This window comes from Trachymyrmex cornetzi, unplaced genomic scaffold (genome assembly GCF_001594075.2).
Source record: "Trachymyrmex cornetzi isolate Tcor2-1 unplaced genomic scaffold, Tcor1.1 scaffold34, whole genome shotgun sequence".
Lineage (NCBI taxonomy): Eukaryota > Metazoa > Arthropoda > Insecta > Hymenoptera > Formicidae > Trachymyrmex > Trachymyrmex cornetzi.
The window spans coordinates 98,146-119,859 of record NW_017298108.1 but is presented as its reverse complement, the minus strand read 5'-3'; the positions used below and the strand labels follow the sequence as shown (position 1 = coordinate 119,859).

The following is a 21,714-nucleotide window of genomic DNA, read 5'->3' as shown; positions in this document are numbered from 1 at the left end:
GATAAGATTTATTCGTGTTTGTGTTGGATGATATTGTCGTACCGCGTGATGACGAAGGTTAATTAATTACGTATTAATTGTAATTAGGATAATTAATATATAGTGTGAGCACGCTATTGCTGTTTCGAAAGAGGGACATAAAAAGAAAGAAAGAAAAATAGAAGGAAGACACGAGGGAGCTCGAATGAATGTATTTCGCGGAATCTGATTTTGTTGTTGTACATTATAGATACATCGCATTATACACGATCATTTTCAATAAACATATTCTATAAATGATTTCTCGCTTTTGAACATTTTCTGCTGCATCCGGATTTTATTTCCCGAAGATTTACTTAAATTTCTTTAAAATATTATGTCATATTTTTTAAATATCTCTGTTTATTTTTCAAGAATTTAAAAACTTTTGTGACACCACATAATTAAGGCTTATAATTTAAAGAAAAATTTAACGGTATATAATTAAAAAATTTTTAAAAATGTTAATGAACAAGACTAAGATTATTTTGGAAGACATAATTTTGTCGAAAACTGTATATAAGTCAGTATAAAGTGTCTTTGAGTGTAAAACTTATAAAGTGAACTTTTGTTTAAAATATTTCTTTCTATTTTTTACCGTTTTATTATGATAATATTATTTGTAGTTTCATCAACTTTATTTTATCTAAAAGTCGATAAAAGTTACAAACAAATTGATTTTTTATCTCAAAAGATGTTCCATCTTTTTAATGTACGTAAGAATACTTATTTAAAAAAGTATGTTCCTTTTATTTTGGTTATATATCTATACACGTCACACTCTCTCTTTGTACAATAAAGTTCATAAAATTTCAAAAAGATATTTACGTTCCTTTTGTGAAGTTATTACAGCTACGATAATTAGAACATTTGAGTATTTAAATGCAAAAGCGCAATTTCAGATGCGCAAGCGCAGCGAATCGCCGTGCCTGGAAGGGGGGGGGGGCAAAAAACAGAGAAATACCATAACCTCACTTTTGAGAAATTGGAGTAACATAACCAAAGCCTGCCAAAACTGGAGCGGCGAAGTGACGAAAGATTTGTGTTGTTACTTCGAAAACGTATTTTGGTATTTGTCATTTAATTGTTTTCAATATTTATTGATTATAATATTATATTTACATTATATATTAAGTTTTTAGAAGACTGTTAATATTTGGTATCTTCTATATATTTCATCAATTTTGGTTTTTTTATTTAAAGGATGTTCATTGCAATATAATGTCAATTATATGTTTACTTTCTTTATTTAATTGATCTTAATCTCTTTATTTTGTGTGTGTGTGTGTGTGTGTGTTACATATCCAGCAACATCATCTCCAAACTACAGATACAAGGCCCTTTTGCACCAACATTATTTCGATTTTAAGTAAGACTTAAAACTCTTTCTGTCTCTGTCTCTTTTTAGCTTTAAAATTAGGCTTAAAACGTCTTAAAAGTGTCTTACATCCACATTTCGGACATAATGTCTGGATATATATAATAGATTTAATTGTATGAACAAATGATATGATAGCACTATAGTGACAAGTATCAATATTACAAGCTGATAATAATATAATTTTCATGACAATAAATTTTTTATAGTTCTAGAACAATGCAGACCATGAGGATAATAAATGTTAATGCATTAACAATGGGTACTACAGGACTCTGTGAGACTTTTATTCCAAATTCTGTCTACACACAGTGTATACGTTGGAAAAGAAAACCAATATGGCTGCCCACAGCAAAATCTAAAGTGTTTCGAGTACCAAAAAGACCTGTCATACCTATGGAGGATTACGTGGAGCTCAAGCGTTTATATAATAATTATAGGACATATATGACATCATTTAAGTATGTATAATTCTATAAATCTGACTTTTGATAATAATGATTAATAAAATAAATATGATTAATACAACCTAGAATATTCTAGCTATTGAAATTATTGTATATTCTTAGCTTCAAAAATTAACTAATAATGTGTTGCAGGGCATATATAAGGGAAATTGCAAAAGAAAATAAGATGCAACTTAATGAGACAGTAGTTAACAAGCTGACCGAAGAGGAGGACTTTAAAGCATGCAACGCCATAAATGATGAGTGGAATGCAGAAATAGCAAAGATACGAGAGATCAAGCTGGCGGAGATAAGGGAGAAACGCAAAAATGCCATTCTGAAAAATATTTTAATGCAACAGCAGAACCGAGAGATAAACAAGATAAGGCTCAACGAATTGGTTAAAAAGGTTAAGGAAGAATCTGTTACATTCATCACTGCGGAAAATGTGGATGCTGCGATCGAAGAGTGTTTGACAAATATTGTTAATCATAATCGTGCATTGGATTTGGAAGGAAATTGGTACAAAGGAAAGTATCCCCCGATCTCATCGATTCCACTTATCGAAGAGACACAGAAACCAGCGGCCATTGAGCAGCAAAATTGAATTTGAAAATTTCATATCTACACTGCTCGGGAAAGTAAAGTCAAAATTTAATGGACCTGTACTTTTTTTCAAGTGTTCTAGATTCTCGCTGGAATAATGATGATAAATACAAACTGTTATATTATAAATTGTAATAAATATAAAATAGATACTTCAATATATTATTCCTTGCTACACATAATTAATATTCCTAGAAAAAATTATGCGATTAATAAGAGCTTGGATGTAAACATATCATTTTATAATTAAAAACATATATATATATATAGATGAAATTAAAAAATTGACAGAAGTTTCTTTGCACAAAGTTATGCAAAATAATAATGCGCAGAAGGGATGACTAATTAAGGTATCAGTTAGTCAAACTTTTGCGTCCTTGTAGAGAGCTTATGGAAAAAGTGTTTGAAGCTTGTATAATTACCGTAGCGCTCTACAAAGCAACTCATTAAAACCGCGCAACTCGAATGCTGGTTGTAACCACGATACATGTATATACATACAAGCGACTACCTGCTACTGCTATTTACTTGCTTCCCTTTAACGTACTTCAAGCAGTCTTTCGTGGACAACGCGCCGACTCGCACCACTGATTTTGCCCTTTCGACTCTCGAGGCGAAACAAAACGGAGAAAATATTCGTGAATGAAGTGAGATCCGTCCAAATTTATAAACAAAATTGCGACAAAAATAGCTGTTGAAATTGACGAGAAAGTCGCGGTGCTCCATACGATAATTAGGTGAATGAAACGTGATTATCAGGAATTTATATTGGAAAGTTACGCAAAGTATTATGAAATTACTTTTTGTATTATAAATGCAAAGTTATCATAAAATTAATCGATAAGACTCGTATAGTAAAATCACTAGTTTCTCTCTGAAATTTTTTTTAAATTAATGACTAACTCAAACATTTTTCTAAACAAAGTTATTTATATTTTATTTATAAAACTTTTTGTTCAGATTAAAATTTGTAAAGGTGAATCTTTTCATTATAAAATACAATCGATCGAAAAATTGTTGTTCTTTAAAGGATTCCAAAGGATCAACAGGATTTAATTATTACAAATTAGCATACAATTCGCATATCAGCGAAAATGTACAGTGTACACGTGACACCAGGAAGATCTACGGAGCGAAAGAAGAACTCAGCCGACATGGATAACGAAATCAGAACGTATGGAAGACGGAGGAAGAAATCGATTTCTGTGAAGCTGGTAAATTACATTCGTTCGCAGTTTCAGTCGGATACTATGTCGGGTGAGTCGGAAAAAGTTTAGCGTTCTAAAGAATCTGAAGCATGCGATATATTATTAAATTTTGATTATAGTTGCTGGATTTTGCCGAGTTCTATTTTTATGATTTTACGATTACCAAATTCACATGTAAATTAGACGTGCGCATGAGTTTTTTTGATGCATGAACTTTGTTTATTTATTATATATTAATATACAACTGCAGCTCGACTGCGTAATCTAACTAAAAGTACACATAAGAAACTTCCATTTATTGATTTTTATCTATATAATTTCTTATTTATATTTATTTTTTCTATATAATATGTAGAAGACACAATATACGAGTATTATCCAGAGTATTTCATAGTATGAGCATAACTTTAGAAATGAATTCAGAACACAAAAATAACAAACATACCATGTAAACATTAGTTCTATTTGATATTATTTTTGAGTTACAAACATTTTCGCGTTTTAATTAATTAAGGGCTTGCTGCAACAATGGACTAATCCATACTTTTTAAAAACGGAGTAAATAACTTTAAGTGATATTGATATTTTCCCCTATTACTTTAACTTTAGAGTTTAGTTACTTAAAAAAAAAAAAAAATGTGGGTCAGCCTACTGTAGCGGCAAGTGCTTAAATTCTCGTTACAAACTGAACTGGAATAGCGTCTTTACACATCTTCGCGTCTTACTGATTAATTATTAAGACAGAAATGTGTAAAGATGCTAAGATAGTTGAATTTGTAACAAGAATTAATGAAACACAAAAATGTCTGTAATTCGGAAATAAAATCAGATAGAAGAAATATTTATACTAACTTTTTGTATTATTTTTGTATTCTGAATTAATTTCTGAAGTTATGCTTACATGTATGAAACACCCGTATATACATATAAATCCTATATATAATATAAAATCCTAATAATCTTTTCTTGCTAACACACATGAAAAAAACATAAAATCTTACATTGCACAGCATTACAATCTCACGTAAATAATAGTATACAAAAGTACTTCATTAATATAAGTATCTTATCATTTTATCTCCGATCCACAATATATATTTGCCTTTCCAAGATATCGAGCTCTGAAACTTCTGTGCTTTAAAATAGAACTTTTAATGATCTGCGGTAGAAGCATTGTACGTTCAAACATAGATCCATCCATCTTACAAGGTAATATCGATTATTCAACTTCCATTTGTTTGCTATTATTTTTTGTTCGAATATCGTTTTCGTTTAAGTTACAAATCGGAGAAATAATTGCGCCTGTCACTCGTTGGTGATGCAAAAACGGAAGAGTACGTTGTTGCATCTCGCGGCAATTGCACAAAATAATTACTGAGGCGTCAATTACGCGGTACATAATGACGAATAGGCTTCGCGGTTGTTCCAGTTCCAAGCTGAAACACTAACAAAATTCTTCCGTGACTTAGAAACGGAAAGAAATGATTATTCTGGAGAAACGTCCCTTCGTCGTCATTTTGCGGTTCGGGAAACGCTATCCATCATCTTAAAAATCATAATTTTATTCTAATTATTTGTTTACTATAAACCATAAATCACGCGCAAATTTTAAGTCTTTGCTATATCCGGCGCGTCCGGGATATCGTCGATTCGATCAGCATTATAAAAGAGCGAGTCTGAAACCTGAATGTTTATGTCGTCAACGATGGATGGCGGCTCGTACTGATTCATCCACACATCATTGATGGGAGCGTTGTTGGCAATCTCTCTCAGATCATCGTTGTTAGTGATGATAGTTGCATGTGTTGACATTGGTTGCTCGAGTGGATTGCTGGGTACATTCGTCATTCGCATACCTTGTGATGTGTCGTTATACAACATCCAGTAGGGTGAAAAGGAATGTTGTCGCTGTTCGGCGGTGTATTTTCGTTGAATCGAGCAGCCGTTAATTGCCAGATTAGATCGCTGCGAGACGATTGGAGCCACGTAGCAATATACGCAGGATGTTTGACTTAATTTGGAGTAATCTACCTCCTTGGATGGATGATAATTTAGAATATTCTCCAAATTGTTGGACTCGGAAGTCCACTTTGGCCGGAACGCTTCCACTGTTCCTGAATGATGAAATATCGCTTAATTAAAACGTCAAAAAAAATCTGTTCTTCGAAAAAAACAGTTGATATTATTAAGAAATGTATACATAATTTTTTTATATAAAAAATACATGTTGTTTATATATCTTATTTTTACATTATTTATTTATATCAATAAAAAAAAGAAAATAAACGCGCACCATTTGCCGGTCTCTGCAAATTCCCAGTACTAGTAGTTTCTTGATTAATATTATATTCTAATCCTGCCACAAGATTGCTTTGCGGTTGCTCGAATCTATCGTTGAATAGATTCTTTGTTTCCTGAGTAAAATGAGGATAAATGTATTGATATTGTTGATCATTCGCATAGACATTTTGCTGCACATTATTCTGTCCAAAAGTATCGACGTTGCGAAAATATCCCGTATCCACCTCCCTGCTGTGTTTGCCAAAATTTTGCAGATAATAAATATCGGAGGTATCATTGGCCATTATGTCTGTGCCGGTTGTATAATTGACGTTCTGCGTATCAAAATTGAAGAAGTTTTGGCCGTTGTTGCAGGAGGTATCTGTTTGATACTGATAAGTCACATTGTTGTCTGTGTTCGCGGTAGCTACAGTGGGATCCGTATTGTTGTAATAAATCGCGTGGAACACGCGAGAGTTAGAGGACTGCAGATCACCGTCGGGTACTTCCACGCTAGTGATTGTCCAGTTCTGGTAAGAATTGGGCCGATCGTCTACGTCACTAGGAAACCTGTATTGATTTTCACTGGTTAGTACACTTGAAACTTGCTGAGGCACCAAGTTTGCTTCGTTTAGCAAGAACTCGCCCCTAGAATTCTTCAGTAAGTTGTAGTATTCATTGGTATTTGTGTCCAGCTGATCCTCGTTCTCATTACTCTCTGACTCGGCGGTTAGGGTGTCGGAATTGTCTAGTAAATTGCTAGCCCAGAAGAGAGAGCTAGCAATCTCACCTAGATTGGCGCCCACTGGTGCCTGTAGCATTCTCTTTAACAAAAATGAACCCTGCGAGCCTCCCTCAGGTTCCTTCAGCACTTGATAATTGGATCTATCAGTCGATGAGATCGCGAGAGGATCCGTATCGTTGATCAAATTCACTTTCGGATAGCTCGGTTCGACAAGAGGGACCGTTTGAAGATTGGGCGACATCGACGTTGTCCGTAGATCTACAATATTCAGATCTTCCACCTGATTATTGTTATTGTCACACGCTTGGAATTCTCGTTGAATTCTCTTGAGTAGGAACTGCTTAAACTCCTCATATTGCGGGATCTTGGTATCATCCTCCTTACTCACTATTTCCTCCTCGGCACCAATCTGCAAAAATGGAAAGCACTTCGTCCGAAGTCAATCATTGTCGCTTGTTTGCTGCATCACGAAATCAAATGAAATATAAAATGGCAGAAATGAAAGAAAAAACGAGAATGCAATTTGATTGATACGTCGATGCCATATTGCAACCAACTATGGAAATATAATAACTTACCCACTGATAAGGCGATTGTTGCTGTGGCTGCTGTTGTTGTTGCTGACAATAATAGTCGTCATCAGTCATTACATAATCGGGACTGTGCAACGGCGTCGATGTTATCCCGAGCTTCGAGTCCTTTGACTTTCTCGTTTTCCTCTTGCGATTCTTCCTCAGCTCTTGTAATAACCGGCAAAATTCTGCATCATTTCCGCTTCTAGCGGCTTGCAAAACTTTGACCAGCATTTTCTTCTGTAATTCAGGATCGTGAGATGACAGAGTGAGACAATGGAATCGAAGATTTGCGACAATTAACTAAATTAAAAGAAATGGAAAAAGAATCGAATCAGTGCGCTCGAATCAGTCCTCGCCCTGATGAAGTAAACGGCAAGGTTCACAAAACGTTGGCATTAGCAATGGATCATGATACGGTAAACCTTTAATTAGTATCTCTAAAGAATCGAATCTTTTTTACATGGAAAACGTTCTATAACTAAGACTCTAAAAGTAAAAATTTTGTGGATGTTGATATTCTTAATTAAAGTATACTTAATTTTTACATTATATCTTTTTATTTAAGATTTAAAGAAAAACGTGTAAAAACTCTGAATTGAAAAATGAAAACTTCATTAATTACTTATTGAAAAAGTTGAAAATTTGATAATGAGACTGGAAATATCAAAGTTGAGAATTGATAAACATTTTGGCAGAAATTAAATAACTTTTGCAAACAAACGATTACTAATGCTATAAAAATTACAGGAGATTTATAGTTAATGATTAATATAGTCACATATAACATATTATAGCCCAATTAATTTTGGATTAACAACATCTCATCTCTATCTACTTAAAGTAACTACAGTAAATAAGGGGGGTCGATGAAATTAACAAATGCATAGGAATACATACTGAAAATAAAACGATTAGGGATTAGTTTATCCAGACAAACTTGAACAATCGCATGAACATATGCATAAAGAAAATTAACCGTATGTTAGATGCATCCTTATGATAGAAATGCGATTGGATAATTTTCTTTGTGCATATATAACAGCTATGCGATTATATAAGTTTGTCTGGATAGAACGTTATAGAATTAGCTTTAGCTGCACTTTGCTACACTGCATTTGAAACAGAAAAGAATGCATTGCGTTTCTCTTATATAATACCCATGACGTATCATTTATCTTTGTTGTTCACCGAGTATTAAACAAGGATAAATGATCTATTACGCACATCATGCGTGAAACAGAATGCACCCAAAGTGAAGTCCATAAGTGTAAAGTGCAGACCTTAAGGGAAAGAAGAAAGTAATGGAGCGTAGGGGAAGTCCCGTCCGTGAGAAACTGACAAGAACGATGACGTTACGTAGCAATTTCAGGTAATTCTTGGTTAGGATCTCGCGTACCTCTCCGGATCGCGAGGGAGCGTTATATGAACAAGAGGAAGCGGCTCGTTCTTGCCGGTCGCGAGCGATTGTCCTGCGATGGTCATTCATGTCCTTGGGTTGCGGGAAGCGATCGGGACCGAAGTGGAAACGGCGTTCGAATGGGCCGGATATATCTGTCCGTTATTACCACAACCCTTAATGCGACACGATGACAATGACGATTTGGACGAGTTGCAGGGTTGCAGTAGCTTCAGGTGATCGTGTCTTGGTTAGGAATTTCCAGATCGCACGTTCATCTGGATCCTGTTTTCGATCGGATCGAGAGAAATCCGGCTGACCGCCGATTTTAACGCGCCACGCTCGACTTCCTCGACTCAAAGAGCTCACAGAGGATGCGCCGGAGCCGGAGCCACTTGAATCGCAACTGATCGCAACCGTCGATCGATCGGAGCGCGATCTTCGATGGGAGTTCGAATAAATTTGTCTCTTGGTAACAGAAACCGATGACGGCGTTAACCGCGTTAAGAATGGATTAGATCAGACGGAGAAAGAAAAGTCGGTCGTTAGGACATCTTCGTCGCGATGATGATGTCGGTATTGTCGACGACGATGGTGACAACTCACCTTGATGTTACCCGGTACGCGATACCTAAGAGCCAGGGCCTGCAGCTCCTTATAGGACAACTGCGTGATATCACTGCCGACGTTCATGCTGCTGCTGCTACTGCTTTATCTGTATGGCGGAATTTCGTCTGCTCGCCCGATCCGATTTTCGAATTCGAGCCGACTGACTTTTAGCGCGAAACGCCATAAAGGCATAAAGTCTCGTTCTCAGCGGGAGTCGAGACGCGCGATTAGAATTATCGAATACAATCGTAGAGAAGGAGAGAGACAATATGCTGGTAATGTCGAAGCCAATCCGATAGCGTGGTATTTATCGATTGGTCCTAATCGCGAGATCGAGATCTTATTGATTATCATTTGTCGGCCTGGTGGATCCTTTTCAGAATTCAGGGTGCAATTCGAGAAATTTAAGTACTATTTGTGTCAGTCTATCTTCATTTATTATAAGTAAAACAAGAATAGGATAACAAAAGAACTAATAAGTCTCTCCGAACGCACCTTTAGTCACTCAGTGAAAAGTTAACACGTCAATTCTAATCGCGATCTAATAACAAGAAATGACGTAGACTGGTTTTAATTGTAAGTGACAATCGCCGTACTTGGACATGTTTTCTTTTTCTGCTAAGTATCCGCAATTTTCACTGTCTGCAGAGATGTGATGATGGTATGTATGTTTCAATATCGCGATATACACGTCGTAACGTTTGATTCTTTCGATCTAAAACCTCGCGAATCGCAATGAAGTTACATAGAACGTGATAGTGACTGAATGTTTTCTAGCAATAAGAGACAAATGAATCAGAAAAGGTGAAATAACTGACAGTATAATACAGTGAGTTATTTCATGTTTATTTAATATTACAAATAACAAAGATGTTGTGATTCACTTTGTTATACTGGGTGCTTTCCAGCAAGAGATACAGATGACACAGTGCAACACAATAAATTACATCTTTAATTGTTTGCAATGTTCAACAGAGATGAAGATACTTGACTGTGTTACACTGTATCATTTGTGTCTCTTGCTGGAAAGCATCCAAAGTCTTTAAAACCTGATCTACTGTAAATGTATTCTTTGCTTCCTGTTTTTAGTTTGTTTATTTTTTGCCTTTTTCTCTCGTTCTCACCGTTTTATCATCAATTGTGTTTATTGTCACGTGTTTCTTGTCTTCATCAATTTTATCTTGGACAACAGAAAATGGAGAAACAGGATAAGAGAAGAATAGAATTTATTACACTTCAGCGTACAGCCAAGAAGGGGACTTGGTTTACATAAATCCTTATCTCATTTATTCTTCCATACCTCGCCCACATGCTATCACACATGTATACATATATATATATATTTTTTTTTATATTATGAAATTATAATATTACACCTATCTCTTTACTTTCCTACTTTCTGATTAAACCCTCTTACTTCTCTTCTTTACCTACTTTATTTCTTTTCACTTTATCCACTTTCATCGTATAGTTATATCAAGAAACAGGATAAGAGGTAAAGACTAATTCTACAATGTGCTTTTTGTTTCCTGTTTCTTGCTGTTTGTCTCTGTTTGTCTCTTGTCTTTTTGATCAAGAAAGCAAGAGACAAACAGCAAGAAACAGGAAACAAAAAGCATATTGTAGGATTAGCCTAAAAGACAAGAGGTAAAACAAGTAATAGGAAACAAAGATCATATTGTAGATTAGACATAATTCATTGTATTATATTGAATCATCTGTGTCTCTTGTTGAGAAATATTCATTATTAGATGTAAAAAAAAGTTTATTTAGTTGTAATCACACATATTGATCAATAGGTTTTGTTGCATTTATTTCGCTTAATTAATTTGCAATATCAAAACATGCTGAATGAAATAATTAAACAAGATCTTTTTGGTTTTGCTTTTAGGATATTTAATATTTTAAATGAAATTACAGGAATTGTATCAGACAAAAAAACCAGAAGAAAGAAGGGAATCCTCATAACATAATATAACAATTAAAGCAACATGTAGAGTGAGAGCAAAAAGTATTCGTACAAGGAAATTTTTTATAAAAAAAGTTTTATTTGTAGAAAATAAACATTAATTAGCAATTTTATACAATGAATACATTCTGTTCTAATATGTACAAATGAGCTTCGTATGTATTTCTGATCTTATAAGCTAAATTTCTCGACTGTACGAATACTTTTTGAGCATCCAAACAATGGAACTTTTATTTTTCAGATGATATATTTTCTATAATTAATACACATCTTTTTGGTGTATATAATTTTAAGAAACATACAGTCTATTTTATACTTTATGAATAAATTGTTAATTACCCAGCAAGAAATGATCATCAATTAAACGTCGAATCGACGTCGAATTGGTGTTGAAATCATCGTATCGATATCGATTCGACATCAATTCAATGACTCATTTCTCGCTGGATAATATTTAAAATTTTTTAAAATAAAGTTTTTTTAAAATATATTTTCTCTGTACGAATACTTTTTGTACTCACTGTATTTGAATTGCGTCGCAGGTTGACTGGAATATATTCTTGTGTGTGCTACTTTTGCGTATCGACTTGCGAGTTTGTTTACGCGGAAAGAAGTTCGTCGAGAACTCGTAAAAAATTTACAGGAGACCAAGATTCAGACGTGCGTATGCAAAAGTTTGTGCAAGTTTAAAGTAAAAGGAAGGATCAAAAGAGTTAATATTACATATAACTCCATTAATTTGATTTTTTACTCCCGACTGCTGCTAACCTTCGTTTAATTAAAAGATTTAGACATACTCTCAAATTTTCTCTAATTGGAAGAATTAACTGTAATCGATGTAAAGTATTCAAAATGATATTCAGATACTTGGTCGTATCCAAGACTTTTGAGGGGAAGGTTATCAATTCTGTTGCATAAATGATTTTTTGTGTTAATCAATTGCTTTTTTGAATTTTTAGGACATAAAATGTCTTCTTATTCTTGATTTTAAATGGGAAAAATATTATTTGTAAGTTATAATTTATATTTTTTCCTGAAGAAAATATAGACAAAATATGGTTATTTAAAACAAAATGTATACTTGAGAATTGATTGCTCAATGACTGCATTTTTAGCAGAAAAAATAATTTTGCAACTGTTGTAAGATTCTTTAACATAATTAGTTTATACTTTTAGATTCGTGAAGAATTAAAGGCAAAAATTAATTATTTTAAAGAATCTTACAACAATTGCAAAGCAATTTTTTCTGCTAAACATAGTTATTAATATCTCAGCATATATTTTATTTTTCGACTTAAAAACCTTGCGAAATTTTTCTTATGTACATCAAACAGTGTCAAAATTTTAACTACTGCAAGTTCGAGAAATTATTTATATAGTTATAACAGGGAGAAAAGAATATTTTATGTAACGACAAAAAATTTTTTTAGAGTCAAAAATAAAGTTATATTTTATAATTAAAAATAGAAAAATGAATTAAAAGTTTCGGGTGGAAGTTTGAATTATCTCCTCCCCACTGGAAACGCCTATGGATACTTGTTACAGATCTTTTATTTGCAATTTTATAATCGCAGCTTCCAAGTGCCTCGATTACAATTTTCAGGCGATATCGACGTTCGGCGCTTTGACGTAAATAAGTATAAGAACGCTATAAATTAATTAACGTTCGCTATTTTTGCGAAATCCAATGGGGAATTGATCCACTTTAGCTCATCGATGTACCTTCGTACAGAATCGATATATGGCTATTTGAATAGAAAGCGAATGATCACATTCTTTTAAGTATTATCCTACGAGAGGATAAATATTTTGAGAAAAATATTGAACTCTCTTGAAAGAATTTTTGAAATAAGTATACATATTAAGAAGCTAAGATTTATTAAAAAATGGAAATAGAAACTTTTGTTAAATTATTATTTGCGTTTGATACAATAGGTCTGTTCTTTTTAGAGCTGAACTACACGGTTTATTTTTTCTCTTTTTTTCTGAACGATATAAATTTAGCTTAAAAGAACGAGCCTATAAACGTTTCAGTTGCGCTTGATAACTTGACTTTATCAGCCGAATACGTTAGTATTATCTTTTATAATTACATCGTTTGTAGAACATTAGCGGACAAATTATTCTTAAATTGAAACAGCTAACGATTAAAGTGGTCTGATTTGTCAGCTACGTCTTACGAGATGACATCTCACGAGCAGATTCAATAATAGAATTGTATTATTGGAAGGATATGCTCATGAGCCGAAATTTAAGTGAAGCAGCTGGTAAGAGACGGGCTGTCAATTCTGTTTCGTGATACAGTACAATCTTTACCGTTTCTTAAGAGCTTTGGGGTTTTCGAGGCCTTCGAGATAGCTTTTCAAAGATTCAAAAACTTCCTTAATTTTTTTAAATTTAAATTTTTATTTAGAACTTGGAGGTCTCCAATGATCGATTATATACTGTAGATCCTGTAGTTTTATTTCTTTTTTTATTTTTTTACTTTTTTTTTAAATTCTAATTAATAAGATATACAAATTTAAATAAAATTTTGTTAATTTTTAGCTAGATAGACTTAATTCTTCCAATTATAAAAAAAGCTCGAAAATTTAAATTCTTTTTAATCGAATTAGTAGAATTTATTCTATTTGTAATAAGCATTAGAAAGTTTATTTTAATATTTTTTGTTTAATACATCAAACACTTAGTTCTTAATTATTTACAGAAACAATTAAAAAATTTTTATTTCCTTGGATATAAATCTTTCCAGATATTTGGGGGAGACTTTTAAGAAAAAAAATTTTTGACTTTTCAGTGACAGTTCATTCGAAGTAGCGATTTGAAACTTTTTGTCTAAGGTTTTCATTGAGCCGTTTCTACCACCGGCTGTCGAAGATCGTCGCACTTGCGCGTTAAAAGCGACGTGTGGCACGTTTTCCTACAGACCCCCCGCGGTGGTTCAGTGTGGCACCATCGGCGCAGTGTAACGTCATCCGCAGCCACCGTCCAGCATCGCGAAGGACGGACAGCAGCCGCAGCAGCCAGAGCGACGTATCCCGTGTGCAGCATCCGCAACTGGCAGTCCAGCTTTTTGCTGTATCTCTTGCTCTATCTTTCTCTCCTTTTCTCATACCGCTCCGTGCGCGTGCGGAGCTCCTCGTTCGGAGCGTATCTCGGGATGCGTCGCGTCGATTAGTGGTGGTGAATCGAGTAATCCCAATAATCTCGTCCCGCCGCCGATATATCAGGGGCAGGTCGAGCAGGAAGTCTGCGCGCTTGCTGGCCGATGAAGGCGCGTAAGAGCCGCGACAAACGTAAGTCCGGAAGGCGAGAACGACCGTAAAGCGAAAGAAAGAAAGAAAGGCTGCTCCGCGATCGAGCTCTTCCTCCTGCTTCCTCGCCCCGTGTCCGTGCGACACCGTTCAATATATGTGCCATTGCCATTGATACTTGGACCAGTCGATCGACTACTCAGCGGAGAGCGTCGTTGACAAGCAGAGCGACAGCCGGGGGTGATAACTGCCGAATGCAGCAAGGTGCGATGATCAGCGCTCGGGTCCTCTCTTCTCTTCTTCTCTCACACCTTTCCCATCTCTGTGGAAATCGCCTGTTATCTATTTGTTTGTCTACCTTGTCCGTTTGTATGTAGTAATCCCGTGCTCTATGAATGGTAGTTCTTGCGTAGGTCGGAGTCTAACCCCTTATCGCACCACCAGGACTATTAATGTGTCAAAGGTCATGTCCGTGTCGGGTTCGAGCCTTGGTTCAAGCCTTTGGATATATCTTGGGAGATGATATTTTTGGATAACACTCTTTGATTTTCCAGGTCTCGCTTATCGATTCTCCGATTCTTTTGGTCTCGTTTAAATACCCATCTTTTGATATTTACGAAGCCTTCCTCCTTCATCTCACTCGATTCAATGTGCATCTATTTCTCCACGGCGATGTTGCACTGTAAGATTTCAGAATTGAAACTTTCAAATTTTTAAACCTTTTATTAAGTCTTAAAGATTTTATGCAATTCTTGGACCTCTGAATTCTTATAGCTTTTTTGAGGTTCTTGAATTCTTATTTTCTAATCTCTCTAATTAACTGTCTATTTGATACAATATTTTCTATAAACGTAGAACTTGTTTTACATTTAAATCTTAGCTTTTATTTTTTAATTATAGAGTCTAGAATTTTTAAGGATTAATCTTTTTTTTAATCTTATAGGATCCTCTAGATTTATACATATATATTTATAGATTCCTAAATTTTCTTGTATTTTCTTGCAATATAATATTTCATATTAGTAAAAGGCAAAATTAGTTCTAGCACCTTATATGAAACAAATTAGTCTGAAAAAATATTAAAAAGAAAGCTTTTTCCATAATTTTTTTATTTATTTATATTCACATAAATATATATATATATAATGCTACTTGATTAATCCCCCTCCCCCCTCTTATAAATAAAAAATTTCTACATTGCGAAAAATTTATCTTGAAGATCCCTCCGCATTTCTTGACGAATACTCGCGTAATATTCACATAAGGAGGGGGTGGTCAGGAAGTAAGGGATAGGAGCTGCATCGTTACTATGGCAACCCCGGATACCCGGGACCAGAGCTAATAGTCATAGCATGCGTAGGGGATGGACAAAACGTCGCAATTCTTTAGAAAGTGATCTTTGACATGTTATCATCAGTAAGTTGTAGACGACATAAATTTGCAATGAAAATTTTTACGTACATCCCTGATTCTTGCTTGAATTTGATTATTCAAATTGTTAGACTACCTCTATATATTTACTCATTTTTTAATTCTTAAATTTTTAAACTCTTAAATATTTAGATCTCAAAATTTTACAGTCCTTAAACGTGTTTCTAAATACTTGAATGCTCAAACTTTTCAACCCCTGCATCTTTAGACCTCTTTTTGAATTTTTAGATTATTTTTGCTCTTAGATCTTTAGATTCTTTCCATGTATTATATTGTGTTAAATTATCATCGATTGCTTAAATAATGAGTAGCTCTCTTTAGGATTAATATTAAGCGCTTTCTAATAGCGAATTTCTATCATTATTTGATTAACTAGTAATATAGTATTTAATTCCTACAGTTAATTGACTTATTAATAAATACTATGTTAATGAAAATATTTTAAAAAATTGAAAATTATGTTATTATTTTATAGTTTGTACTTCTGTTTACAAGAAACTGTTGAATCATTTCCTTTTATAAAATATATAGATATAAAAGGAAAGATATAAAATATATCTTTTCTCTTTCAAAGCAATTGAAGAAACAAGCACATACAATTAATTGCATTTACTACAAGAAGTATCTTTGATCGAATCTTTTTATGGAACAAAACAATTTCACCCAGCACAGTAGAATCCATGGTTATCCTTTCACTCTCAGAATATGAAAAATGTATTCTCGCAATGTCTTCTTCGAGCTCTTTTTCGATCTTCCTCAATTATCTTCTTGAATGATTTGCACTATAGAGACAAAGACGTTCGTTAAAAATAATTATTAATTAATGAATTATATATATGAAAATATATATAACTGACATCTTTTTTAATTTTTTAAAATTTGGATTCTATTTTACAAAATTTTTAACTTTTGATATAAAAAACATATATAGTTTATAAATTCGTAATTATAACAAAACCGAGCGACCTTGTGTAGCGCAAATTATCTCCATATTTTTTCACCCCTGTTGTTTCTCGCCTCTCACGACTTCTCCGTCTGCAAGTCTTTACGCACTGTGTAGGTCCCTTCTAGAGTAGAGCGTATCCCTTCTTCAGGGATCTACAATTACGACGATTCCCTCAAAAGTAGAAAAAAGTAAAGCAAGAAAAGGACCCTTTCATATCTATCTTTTTCAAGTAGAAAAAAATTGATTTGGAGACCTCCCTTCTCGATAATCACGGGCGACGGGAGATTGCTGGAACTCTTCGAGCGAAGGTTTTCACTCTCCCGCGCTCTACGACAAGAGGAGGGAGGCGCGAGAGGGAGCATCTCGAAGGCGCGACGCAGTCTTAGGAGTGAAGGGCTTGCGAACTTGCAGAAGGAGAGCTTGAAGGACTCGGGGGCGTTTTAGGGAGCTCCGGGGGCGCCGCGCTCGCTCTTAGCGGCCGACACAAGCCGGAGGAGCTCGCCACTCTCGCGGCCACCACCAGGTTTTCGCGGAAGGAAATCCAGCTGATCTACCGAGGTTTCAAACAGGAATGCCCGACCGGTCTGGTCGACGAAGATGCCTTCAAACAGATCTTCTCGCAATTTTTTCCGCAGGGAGGTAATGAAGGGATGATGATGATAACAACAATGATGATAATGATGATTCCGACCGATCTGTTGAACGATAAATACAAACGTCTTTTTCTATCTTTGTGAATTTTTAATTGTAAATAAATAAAATAATTATTTTTGTTCTTATTGTAAAAACGAAATTTTTGGATGATATTCTGTCTCAGCTTCTTTCTTACATTTCGTTTACATCAGATTTTGTTGATTCTCGAAATTTTCTGGTTTTATGTTAACCGAATTAAAATGAAAAAATAAATATTAATTTATATACAGTTTTTTTTATAAGAATAAGAATTTTCTAAATTCTGAAAGCTTTATATTTTTTATTAGGCAAATAAGTCTATCTTGTGTTACACGAAGAAATCATATATAAATCTCTGTAAGTTATCATTACCGTCCCTTTTTGATCACGTGTTGTAGACGCAAGTCAATACGCTCATTATGTCTTCAACACCATGAAGAGGAAACCGTCCGGCAAGATAAGCTTTGAGGTGAGCGACGTCGCAAATAAAATGTTCTGAAAAGAACACGGAAATATTCTCCGTGATTTTGAACTCTGCTTTATATTTACTGATTAGACGATTCTATTCAAGTTTTACAGGAAAATTATAGGTTTAGTCTGAGTTATAAATTTTTCTTTTTAAATAGGAATTCCTCACTATATTGTCGAAGGTGTCAAGAGGATCGGTGGAGGAGAAGTTGCAATGGGTATTTGGTCTGTACGATCTGGATGGCGATGGCTTGATAAGCAAAGAGGAAATGCTGGATGTTGTGGGCTCCATTTACGAGATGTTGGGTCGTTACACGCAACCGCAAATCCTTGAGCCGCACGTGGCCGCTCGCGAACACGTCGATCGTATCTTCCATGTGAGTAACACGATACCCCTAATTAGCTAAAACAGAACTGAAGCTAACCACTTATGAATGAAGATAATTAATAACAAAATAAAATTTGTAAATTGTAAACATTTTGCGATCTTTCAGAACATAGTCAATAATATTAGAATTCATTAATTATTCTAAAAAATTGTAATATTTCTTTTAAATATTTCTCATATAATGTATTACATTTTTTAATTTTATTTTTTAATAAGATGGATGATAATTGTATGGTATTATGACTCGTGTAGTTAATTATTATTAATAATTGAATAATACGAATAATATTTTATGCATATTTTTAGTTGATGGACGCGAATAAGGACGGTGTAGTGACCATCGAAGAGCTGGTGCAGTGGTGCTCCAAGGACGAGCAATTGTTACGAAGTCTCGATACTCTGGACACCGTATTATGAGAATTTAACGTTCTATCGGAAATTTCGGTATCAGATTATCAAATACGCTTTGAGCAATGATTATGAAATATCATGAACCTGTCTATCGATCTATTCTGCTTTTGGTTTTGTAGATGAGAGAAATACGTAAATTTTCAATGATTTAATACTTATACGTATGACAAAGAAAAGTTGATTGAAAGCATTAAAAAGAATTTTCTTAAAAAAAAAACTATCTAATTAAATCTGTTTACGAATCGTCAGCCTATAATTTATAAGTGTAATACAAAGTACAATAATTCGACATTTGCGAGAAGAGAAAATCAAATGCGACCAACCGAAATGTCATTGCTCGAGACGTATTTTTAAGAAAAGGCCCTGGAGAACCATTTCGCACGTGTCTTTTGTAAATATGTATGTACCTCGTTACACACCTACCCAGTCTTTCAAATACAACAACTTTCGATACGTCGTTCAACAATTGAAAATCTGAAAAAATCAACGATTTAAGTTGTCTTCAAATTTTCTCGAAGCTTCACAGAGAGAAATAGCTTAAAGAATTTTTTTTAAAAATGTTGAAATTATATTTAAAAATATCTCATGTTATTATAGTAGGGGAGGCCAAGCGGGGATTTTGGGATTTACTCGAGCGCGTCAGAATAACATAAAGGGGGAAAGCTTGCACCCTAATAAGTACCCCCACCACATATTAAACCTCTATATAGAGCCGGGGGTCCAGGGGAGCCCGTCAAATTAGTATTTAACTCGAGCGCGTCAGATTAAGGTATGGTGTGTTAATTACATGTAGAAAAGTGTACATTTCAATAATCTGACGATTTCAGCGTGACGTAAGGAAATGGGAGAGTCACAAAGTTGCAAAAAAAACGTGATATGGATTTTTTGATCCCTTCCTACAGCTAACCCCACCACGCAAACTATCAGATTAATATTTATCCGTTATCAGAAACACATGGGTCGCTTACACTATTAATATCTGACACGCTCGAGTACTGTACACGCCTGTACACGCCGTAAAGCCTGTACACGCCCCCCCACCACTGAAACGGCATACATCATATAACCTTTTTTTCTTTTTAGCATCTAATCTTCACAATCCAATAGATCCCCACGACGCTTGAGTAAATCCACATTTAGCCTCTCGGCCTCCCCTACTATTATGTTATATACAAAATTATTAAATTATTCATTATGTCGAGAAAAATAAATCATTAGTTCGTTCAGATATTCAATTTTCTACAATAGATGAATTAAAAGTAATTGATAAAGATTTAATTTGCAAAAACAGAAAAGATATTTGTAATTTAATTGAATTTGACTATCGATTTTAAATCGATTTTCGAATTTTTAAAATGATTTTACAGAAGAGATGTGCGTCTTTCTTCTTTCTAGAAATTTTTCTGTTGACTCGTATATTGTTAGAAAATTACTATTAACAAATTCAGTTGGACGTACTAGTGCACACTGGTGCTTATTAAAATTGTTGTACGTTGTTTAAATGTATGTATATGACTGTAAAAAAGTGAAATGCAAATATTTCGAATTATAATGAAAATATTTTATCTAGCAGCACGATAAAGTGTATTGAGAATTTCACGGTTTAACTGACTTTATTTATATTAAGCATACATTATTATTGCAATTTGTGTACTTTAATATGCACTAGTGAACACTGAATGCGTCCAATCGAATTCGCTATGTGATATTTGCATAGTGTTGCGAAGTGTTTGAATCTTGGAAAATCTTTAATAATGTATATTATTCGATTGACTCTTTAAGGGCGTGTCTGCCCTAGCTCTTTAATATTTCCAAATTTAATCTTTTAATCTTAATGTACTATTATGAATGCCAAATTTGAACTTTTAAATCATCGATTACAAAGCAGTACTCTTCTCAGGCCAAGTGAGGAAAACCAATGTTATCCTGTTACTACTTTGCCTGTACCTCGTGTGATCGAAGTTAAGGTAACTCGTTGTCTGCCATACGTGCCATCGAAAATAATGTTTTTTGTATTTTCTTAGTTCTCTCGATATCATTTTTGTTTCAGAATTTTCTTTTAACATCTAGTCTTTCGATCTCATTGAAATATTAGATCTTTATATGATCTCGATATTTGCAAAATATTTATTTTTGGAATGCTTTAATTGCACAAAATTCTTAATTACTCGAGTATTCTTTAATTTATAGATATTTTATATTTGATTTTTCTAAAAAAGGAACATTTTTTTGCACTATTTCATTTCGGTCTTCATGGCAGATAAAGTATTAATATCACTTATTACACTCTTTCTCCAATTGTTGAAGTTTAAGATTTAATCTCTCAGACAGAAACAATTATATATATATATAATTGACTGTTAAAAGCATTCATTCTATGAATTTATTCTTGTTCGCAAATGTAATTGCGAATTTTTTGGCGTTGTGAACATGCGCCTTTTGCGTGTTTAACAAGATTAGCGTGTAGCTTGTACATATACGTGTATGCACCTTTGTTAAAACGCATGTACACTCGTGCATACCTGTGAGAAAATAAATCTACCTTTGTACCATGAACCTCTGTATTATTTCAGTCATTTGTCTATTAAATTCTTAAAATATTACATCAAGAGACACGGTAGTGTCTCGCGCCAAGTAGGCGCGCAGTACGAGACACGCGCAGGGTTGCCAAATCAGTAGGAATCCTACTATCTCTAGTAGTTTTGGAATAGGCGATTGAAGGACAATTACATAGGCAGTAGTACGTAGGAATTCTAGTAGTTTTTTACTTCTATAAATGAAGGAAAATAAAAAAATACTACTGTTTTCTATTGTCAAGGCTGATAGTTTTACCAGAGAGAAACCTGAGAGAGGACATGGCGGCCTTTTTCGCGTGACAGGCGAAATCGCCGTACGCTAGCGACACCAACATCAA

The 21,714-nt window shown here is 34.2% G+C and overlaps 3 protein-coding genes across 7 annotated transcripts; 2 read left to right on the top strand and 1 right to left on the bottom strand.

Annotated features, from left to right (window-relative positions):
* The first annotated feature begins 968 nt into the window (after positions 1-968).
* Positions 969-2,556, top strand: mRpS26 (mitochondrial ribosomal protein S26). Of its 2 annotated transcripts, XM_018510506.1 has the most exons (4): positions 969-1,087; positions 1,327-1,387; positions 1,606-1,857; positions 1,996-2,556. In XM_018510506.1, exons 3-4 carry the CDS (start codon positions 1,616-1,618, stop codon positions 2,447-2,449), a joined length of 696 nt encoding a protein of 231 aa, XP_018366008.1. In that variant the 5' UTR covers positions 969-1,087; positions 1,327-1,387; positions 1,606-1,615; the 3' UTR covers positions 2,450-2,556. The 2 variants fall into 2 exon arrangements, with proteins under 2 accessions (XP_018366008.1, XP_018366009.1); XM_018510507.1 differs by lacking the exon at positions 1,327-1,387.
* Positions 2,557-3,542: 986 nt separating this feature from the next.
* LOC108763153 (Kv channel-interacting protein 2) lies at positions 3,543-19,341 on the top strand. Of its 4 annotated transcripts, none has more exons than XM_018510525.1 (5): positions 3,543-3,705; positions 17,273-17,500; positions 17,932-18,002; positions 18,160-18,378; positions 18,696-19,341. In XM_018510525.1, exons 1-5 carry the CDS (start codon positions 3,543-3,545, stop codon positions 18,804-18,806), a joined length of 792 nt encoding a protein of 263 aa, XP_018366027.1. In that variant the 3' UTR covers positions 18,807-19,341. The 4 variants fall into 4 exon arrangements, with proteins under 4 accessions (XP_018366027.1, XP_018366028.1, XP_018366029.1 ...); XM_018510526.1 differs by lacking the exon at positions 3,543-3,705 and adding an exon at positions 14,135-14,526; XM_018510527.1 differs by lacking the exon at positions 3,543-3,705 and adding an exon at positions 14,135-14,748.
* On the bottom strand, positions 5,256-9,345 carry LOC108763152 (uncharacterized). The gene is made up of 4 exons (XM_018510524.1): positions 9,259-9,345; positions 7,260-7,493; positions 5,950-7,108; positions 5,256-5,770 (listed from the first exon to the last, which is right to left on the bottom strand). The coding sequence occupies exons 1-4, from the start codon at positions 9,343-9,345 to the stop codon at positions 5,265-5,267; spliced, it is 1,986 nt and encodes a 661-aa protein (XP_018366026.1). The 3' UTR covers positions 5,256-5,264.
* Positions 19,342-21,714: the final 2,373 nt, after the last annotated feature.

Coding starts and splice junctions, on each gene's coding strand:
- mRpS26 (XM_018510507.1), top strand. CDS start 1,616: ATGCAGACCATGAGGATAATAAATGTTAATGCATTAACAATGGGTACT. Junction 1,858..1,995: donor ACATATATGACATCATTTAA/GTATGTATAATT, acceptor AATGTGTTGCAG/GGCATATATAAGGGAAATTG.
- LOC108763153 (XM_018510525.1), top strand. CDS start 3,543: ATGTACAGTGTACACGTGACACCAGGAAGATCTACGGAGCGAAAGAAG. Junction 3,706..17,272: donor TCAGTCGGATACTATGTCGG/GTGAGTCGGAAA, acceptor GCGAACTTGCAG/AAGGAGAGCTTGAAGGACTC. Junction 18,379..18,695: donor ACGTCGATCGTATCTTCCAT/GTGAGTAACACG, acceptor GCATATTTTTAG/TTGATGGACGCGAATAAGGA.
- LOC108763152 (XM_018510524.1), bottom strand. CDS start 9,345: ATGAACGTCGGCAGTGATATCACGCAGTTGTCCTATAAGGAGCTGCAG. Junction 7,494..9,258: donor GCGTACCGGGTAACATCAAG/GTGAGTTGTCAC, acceptor CCTGAATTACAG/AAGAAAATGCTGGTCAAAGT. Junction 5,771..5,949: donor TTTGCAGAGACCGGCAAATG/GTGCGCGTTTAT, acceptor TTCATCATTCAG/GAACAGTGGAAGCGTTCCGG.